This window comes from Epinephelus moara, chromosome 17 (assembly GCF_006386435.1).
Source record: "Epinephelus moara isolate mb chromosome 17, YSFRI_EMoa_1.0, whole genome shotgun sequence".
NCBI classification, from domain to species: domain Eukaryota; kingdom Metazoa; phylum Chordata; class Actinopteri; order Perciformes; family Serranidae; genus Epinephelus; species Epinephelus moara.
The window spans coordinates 24,039,741-24,047,552 of record NC_065522.1 but is presented as its reverse complement, the minus strand read 5'-3'; the positions used below and the strand labels follow the sequence as shown (position 1 = coordinate 24,047,552).

At 45.4% G+C, this 7,812-nt stretch overlaps 1 protein-coding gene across 1 annotated transcript in view; it reads left to right on the top strand.

Moving 5' to 3' along the window:
* The first annotated feature begins 1,413 nt into the window (after positions 1 to 1,413).
* Positions 1,414 to 7,812, top strand: part of tnfsf12 (TNF superfamily member 12) — a 14,315-nt gene continuing 7,916 nt past the window's right edge. The window contains exons 1-4 of the mRNA XM_050067700.1: positions 1,414 to 2,176; positions 4,567 to 4,648; positions 7,451 to 7,507; positions 7,657 to 7,680. Of these exons, the coding sequence (XP_049923657.1) occupies positions 1,925 to 2,176; positions 4,567 to 4,648; positions 7,451 to 7,507; positions 7,657 to 7,680 (415 nt within the window). The 5' untranslated portion in view covers positions 1,414 to 1,924. The remainder of the gene's footprint in view (positions 2,177 to 4,566; positions 4,649 to 7,450; positions 7,508 to 7,656; positions 7,681 to 7,812) is intronic.

Sequence of the window (7,812 nt, the reverse complement as noted above, 5' to 3'; positions counted from 1 at the left end):
AATATACTGATACAGTCAATTAAAAATTAATTCCGAACTTTTTGTATAGGCCCAGTTGAAAGTTCGATTATAGGCTAATGTGTGGTTATCACAAATCCCATGGCACACCTGGATTGGCCTCATGGCGTGGCACACCATTTGAGAACCACTGGACAAACCACTAGCTCTGGATAGGGCCATTCACGTTTTCATGTTGGCCACTGAGTTAGCAGCCCCTCCACGATGAGCAGCATTGGAAATAGTTTTTTTTCTTTAACATGCACTTATTTAGTGAAGGAATTCTAACTGGAAGACGTTTCAGCTGGTTGCAATCTGCGATCTTCACCACTAGATGTCACCACATCCCCCTAAATCTTACACACTGGACCTTTAAGATATTTCTTTAAGCCCAAAGATGCTCCCCAGGTAGCCAAAATGACCTGGTCCAGAATCAGCCTGAACTCAGCATGCCGAATGAAATTAGCCAGTCTGGGTCTGGTTGCCTGAACCGGCTGAGACTCAGTATGAATAGCTCCTTTTCTACCAACATTTCCAGGAACTTTTGTTTCCAGGCATGTATTTACCTGGGTCAAAGAATTCCTGGTAATCTGTGTGGTTTTCCACCGCACCTCAAAGTTCCAAATCAGGCTGGTGACATAGATGATTCGGTGTGTGCCCTATACTTAGCTCCGACAGCTTGTCAGCTATTCTTCCATAGACTCAGTCGTTTCGAGTCGCCGATTCGAAGCCTTGCTGAATTTCTTCCTCAGCAAATACGCTCAAAAGAGTCTGGACCTCGTCGTCCGTCCACTTCTTGAAGCTTCTCTTCTTTTGCTCCATTTTCCAAATGATCAAAACACAAACAAAGTGAAGCTTGTAGGAATGAAATAAAGTTTGCAGCCACACTAAGGCGGAAGTGCGGAACGCTGCAAGTGTCTGTTCCACCGATCAGCGTTCTCAGGAATCTGAAAAGTCCTACCCCCTATGAGGTACGTTTTTCAGGGGAAGTTTGGGGTTGAGAGAAAGTTTTTTACCTGGGTAATTTCGGTGGATACACGTGGAGGTTTTTCAAAATCCCAGGGAATTGATAGAAGTTCCTGTCTGTATACATCCTATCTTTACATATATTGTAAAATAAAACACACACACGGTCAAATACAGTGAAACATATGTGCCCTACTTGGGCAAATGGAGAAAGAGAAGGCAATTGTGCAATGCATATAAGAAAGTATAAAGTATTTGGGGGGGATTTTCTTCTAGATTATGGACTGTTGGGATCAATAGACAGTTGCTGATGACCCACTGGATCCACAGTCACATAGCATCATCCCCACCATTCATCACCTATACACTACAGCCACCGTGTGGTGACAAACGGAACTGTCACACGCGTGGATGGCACATATTTTCAAGGCATGCAAGTTGATGAAACTGTCTGGAGCAGTGGAGGAAGCCCGGTGCGCCTCGTATGTTTTTCTTGTGCTCACCTCGTTGGTTTTTACGGCGGATGCACGCTGGTATCACAACATCAGAGCTCGCCGAGGGCGCGCGGAAAGTTCACCACAAAGTCTGTGTGTGTGTGTGTGTGTCTGTGTGTGTGTGTGTGTGTGTGGTTTGACGCTCATGTGTGCTCAGTCTGTCTAATAGAGTGACCCCCCAGCGCGCTGTTTAAAGGGAAGACAAGAGAGCTGAGTCAACGAATCACAAGGAGAAGGATGCAACAGTTGATGTGCGCGAGTTGCAGTTTCCGTGCATTTGGAGGCACGCGGAGGATGGTGGCTTTGATCTGTGTGGAGCAAAGAGTGGATGTTTTGCTGCTTTATTAAAACCCCTCAGCTGTCAGATTAAACACAAAGACCCACGCGTTTAGTTCGAGGCTGTCCACTCGCGCGTCTTTCCTGCACCAAAATGGACATTTGGACAGACCCGCATTTGGAGGGACTTCATGCTCTGCTGGAATGAAGTTGGAGCGGGGACTTGGGATGGTCTGCGGCGGCGAGTAGCAGCGCAGTCTTGCACCAACATGCATCGGATTCTGCAGAGGAGGCGAGTGCGCAAGCTGCGGGTCGTCTGGGCTTCTCTGGCCCTGGTGGCTCTGTCTCTGGCCGCATGCAGCGCGCTGTTCACGGCTTGGACTTGGCGACAGACGCGGGACCTGTCCCAGTCCTTTAAGATCCTGCAGGACCGAATGGAGCAGGTTTGTGTCACACTCAAAAAAACCCAATCAAGCCTGCAAACACGCATGCCACGCATATTTGCACCAACGATAATATTTACGCGCCTGTGATTATTACAAAGTGTTTGTTATGTAACTTTTCTTGTGTGGCTGCGGTTACGGGAATCTTCACGGGGGGGATATGGAAAAATGCAATTCCACACTTCACCCCCCCCCTCAGCCCCTGGCCCCCCTTTCTCTCCCGCCTTTGCACGTACTCTATTCTATTGCACCATTTCTCTGCTTGGCACTTTTATTGCTTACCAATAAGTGCAGTCAGGTTGTGTGGAGTTACTGCTTCTTTTTTGCGACTAGCCCCCCCTCGTGCTGCTGCTGCTGCTCCCCCCGCCATGTTTAATTACTCTGGAGCCAGTAGTGCTCCAGTTTTATCTCAATTTACTGGAAAGCCTCAACTATTTGCCTCTGTGTGCACTTTATACCCAACCGAGCGCGCGGAGGGGAACAGGCTGAGTGATAAAGTGTGGCAAGTGTAAAGCGTTTTGCAACATGCACGGTCACTTCTCCTGCACAGGTCAGGAGAAAGCTCTTTTAAAGTGGTTGAATTTGCAGAAATTATGCGCAGCAAGTAAAATCTGAGCATCAAATACTTTATGTCCTGCATTCTGGTGAGTTTTTACGCACCAGTTTGTGCATTTACAGCATCAATTTATGGTTTAAAAGTCTTAAAGGGACAGTTTAATTTTTTTTGAAGTGAGCTTGTATGGGGTCCTTATCCATAGTTAGTATATTACACACATTTGATATCTGTAGTCACGCCCCCAGTTTGGAGAAGCAGGCTGGAGCCCGACACGGAAGCTGAGCAATGCACTGCTGCGGATGGGGGCCAGCAACAAGGCATGTTTTAGCCACCTAAAAAAAACAACATCAGTTTAAATGTGCGCTATATTGAGAGTGTTTTCACTGCTTTACCTTTCCATCAGACCACCCATTTTAACAGGAAAGGCGTTAGCGGCTTAAGTTCCCTGTCTATGTTCTCGTCAAAGCCACCAGACTCCATTGAGAAAAAGAGTAATTTTAGCTCGCTGAACACAGGAGCTGCTGGCCAATGTTGATTCGATTAGCTGGTTAGTTTGTGTTACTGTGTGACTCTGGGGAGTCCAGACAAAGCCGTTCAAAAGCCAAAGTGACACAAAAACACAAATAAAATAACTGATGAAGGCAGCAGTAGACCAGCAGCTCCTGTGTTCAGCAATGTTAAATCGCTGTTTTTCTCAAAGGAGTCTGGCTGTGAAGAGAGTGATGTAACAGCTTCATTTTTGCAGTGGTAATCACTGATTGATATTGAGGTAAAGCAGTGAAAATACTCTCAATAGAGCACACACATGACCCAATGTTGTTTTTTTCCCTGGTGTGCCGTTTCTAGGTCCACAGCAGTAGGTTGCTGAGCTTAAAATCTGAACTGTCCCTTTAAATGCTGTCAAAATAAAAGTCCTTTGCTACTTTAATGTTTTTACAAGGGGGCAAATGCCCATGTTCAAATATTGAGTGTCCCCTGAAATCTGCACCTACACGTGCAGCTCTAATGCAAAGAGCACTTTTGAAGCTTCTTGCACTTGCAGCAAATGTTAAGACTCCAGCACGAGGTTGCATCACAAGGCAAATTCTCTACAAGCAGCCAAAAGGAGCTGATGGAAATTCTTCTGGTTTCGAGTTCACAGTATTTACAAAACCAGGTTGCGCTGGATTTGAGATCAGGAGGACAGGTTGGCCGTGTATCATGTTGACAGACCTGCACACACACTCACTCACTCACACACACACACACACACACACACACAAACACCCCCCCCCCCCCCAAAAATTGGACACGTGGAGTGTTGATGCTGGAGTCCTTCCCAAGGGGCCCCGTTCTGTCCATTTGACCGTTGGCCAACTCCTGATGAGAGCCAGCGAGTGAACGTCTGGAGAGCGCAGAGCGACTCGCTGCCTCCATTTCCACAGTAGCAGTAAATTTAAACATACTTTCCCTGGGCCACGGTTCCTCTTACTTCATATAGGCCTCCTTCGGTCATTCAGCGGGCCCCCGGCCAAGCTTTTCAAACTTTGCTGGCTTGACAAAAATCGTTTCTTTCTCAGAAATGGGAGTAAAGATGCGAGGAATGCAAAGCACTAAAAACATGCATTAGGTGTCGCAACCACTCTCTGAGGAAGTGGTAGACCTATTCTAAAGCGAGCATGGCAGCAGGGGCAGGATACTGGAAAAGACGAGCCTGTTTATGTGGCTGGCTGGCTGGAAGAGGCTGTCTGTGGCTGTGTGGGATCCACGCCAGAAAAAAGTCATAATAAACTTATTGGACATTTGTTAATAGTGCGTTTTCTCTCCCTCTCTCTTTCTCTCTGTCTCTCAACAGGTCAATACACAGAGGAAGGCCATTGTTCAGCTCATTCTGGAGAAGAGAGAGCTGCTGGTGGGGCAGAGAGTGAAGAGAGACGGTACTGCAAACCAAAAAAAAAAAAAAAAAGTCTTCCACAGCTGCATTTTCTTGACTTCAACACCAGCAGCATGTCGAAGTTTTGTGCTTTTTAGCCGCCCCCGAAATCACCACAGACACAATACTTACCAACTGTGCTCTGTTGTTTTTTTTGGGAAGAACATTTAACACAAACGCTGGCCAGTCTTGGCCCGCATGCCACTTTGGTCGGGTCTAGCGGGCCGCAGGCACAGCCCGCTGCTAAAAGTTGACACAGGAAAAAGTAGGCAGCTGGATGACTGCTTCAGAAATTACAGGTCTGACCAGAACGGCCTCGGAGCCCAGAAAACCAGCTGGCTCGGGAGCGAGGCCTTGTTGCACGCTTTCGGGCAGTGAAATTGATTTTTTTCTGTCCTCCCCCCTGAGCACACGACTGACACAGCTATGATTTGTTGTGAAAGCGGTGATATTTGATGACCTATCATTGCAGTATTTATAGCCTCTGCTTGCGTCACCATCACGGGACTGCTTGATTGTTCACATTTTGTCCGAGAGTGAACCCTCAGTCGCTCGTATGCTGGATTTCAGCGCAGGGATGAACGTCCAAATTTGACAAAAGGATTCATTTAGAGAAGTGCATTTCTCGCCAGAATATCTATATTGATATCCTGCAGATATTAGCTTTTTTCTTTAGTAACTGATATCCTGCTTTGTCTTCCAAAACACATTAAACAGTGTTCAGAAATTCATGGCTATCGACGGGAATAAAAAAAACACCAAACAGCTTTTTCCAGTTTGTGGAAAGTTGACCACCGCGGTGCAGCGTTTCAGCAGGACACTGCTGTTATGTTCTCTCCTGATGACTGACAGCTTGAGTCAGGAAACTCAGGCCAGCCTGAGGGCTTTACACTCGCCCATAGCAAATCCTAAGTCTACAGGGTCACCCACCTGCGAGTTATTTTAGCAGGGACTTAATATTCCTGTATGACGGCGGGGGGCCCCGGTGTTTGGCTGCTCCGTCTCGAAACATAAAGTATGTATTTCTCAGTTACAGTATTCAGGTTGTATCTGAGTTTCAAATCGCTCCCCGAAGGCCAGAATGCAAAGCTAAAATAAACCTTTAGTGGGTAACAAGAGCAGGCGTTCTGCAGCTTTGGCCTTTTAGCGTTGTTTTATTTATTGTATTTATTCGAGCAGGGGCCGTAGCTGTTGCCTCACTCTGTTCTTAATTGACTCTTTTGGGACACAGAGTAGCTGAAGAATTTTTGACTCTCTTTTTCTGGCACTTCATTTCTCTAATTTAGTGTTCTTAGCTTCGTCTATAAGGCTTTTTTTAATGAGACACCAGTGGTATTTTCAGCCGTGATTGTGGTACCAAGACCAGCTATTTTAATGGCAGCTGTTCGAGACTAACAAACAACAAAACTGGCTTTTTTTTATTTTATCTTTTTTAATCGAGATATAGTGGCATTTCCAGCCATAACTGTGGCACCACAATCAGGTGTTTATTATTTGTATTTATTTATTTATTTATTTTTTTTGAGACAGCAGCTGTATTTCTAGCTTCAAATGTGGTACCAAAATGTTTTGTTTTTTGTAGCGAGACATTGGAACATTTCCAGCTCTGACTGTGGCACCAAAACTGGGGGGGGGGGGGGTTAGTAAGACATAGCAGCATTTCCAGCTGTGATTGTTGCACCAAAAGTGGGTGATTTATAGCAAGACATCAGGGCATTTCAAGTTATGATTGTGGCAACATAACTTGGTGGTTTTTAGCGAGTCATCAGGTCATTTCCAGCTGCGACTGTGGCACCAAAACTGGGCATTTTTTAGCAAGACATCAGGGCGTTTCAAGCTGCGATTTTGACACCATAACTTGGTGGTTTTTAGCAAGACATTGGGGCCTTTTAAGCTGCGATTTTGACACCAAAACTGTGTTTTTTAGTGAGTCATTGAGGCATTTCAAGCTGCTATTGTGGCACCATAACTTGGTGGTTTTTAGCCAGACATGGGGGCCTTTCAAGCTGCAATTGTGGCACCAAAACTGGGTATTTTAAGACATAACATGATCTTTTCCTAACCATTACCAAGTGGTTTTTGTGCCTAAACATAACCACACTTTAGCCACAGCACTGTTGAAATGTCAGGAAATGTAAAGTCTCAACACTTGCACTACATTATACTCCCCGTAGGCCAGATTGCAAAGCTAAAATAAACCTTTAGTGTGTAACAAGAGCCGGCGTTCTGCAGCTTTGGCCTTTTAGTGTTGTGTTTTATTTATTGTATTTATCAGAGCAGGGGCCGTAGCTGTTGCTTCACTCTGTTCTTAATCGACTCTTTTGGGTCACAGAGCAGCCAAAGACCTTTTTGACTCTCTTTTCTGGCACTTCATTTCTCTTTATAAAGCGTTCTTAGCTTCATCTCTCGAAGCATATTTAATGCTTTCACTTTTCCCCTGCCTATCTTGTCTTTGTCTGCCCCCCCCACACAGCTCTCCATCCTCCTTCACTCCATCGCTCTTCTTTGTCTGTATTTTCTAGATGACTGCGACCAGCTGGCACTAAGATTAGCCCCCACAGGCACAAAAAAAAGAAAGAGGCACACGACTGAAAATAACAGTTTGAGGAAATATATTGAAGCACGTGACAGGAAATCCTTTGCCCATCTGCTAACCGCGTTAAAAAGAGCCAGGTTGAATTTAAATGGCTGCAAATTAACACACCGTGTTATTAGACAGATACAGATGGGAATGATTGTTTTATCAAAAAACCACAGACGTTATTTTCTCTGCCATTCATACTCCGTCTCTCCTTGCCTTGTGAAGGGGGAGCGCTGCGAGGGAGGAATGGAAGTGGAAAGAAAGCAGCGTCTCATTTTGAGAGTAAGTAGCTTGGCAGATCCCGTATAGCCGTCTCGTGTAGCATCTGCTGAAGTGGTTTCAATCATATACCCCTATACGATTGCACTCATAAAATCTTAATTGACTTTCCCTTTTCTCTCCCTTTCAATGTCTCTTTCACTTTCCACCAGTAACCAAAGTCTCCTCTCAGCAAGGTAAGAGTCGTAAAAATGACGGATGGAAGATAATCTGTGAAATTTTTGTCTATGAGATGATTTACCTTGGATGATTGTGTGTGTGTGTGTGTGTGTGTGTGTGTGTGTGTGTGTGTGTGTGTGTGTGTGTGT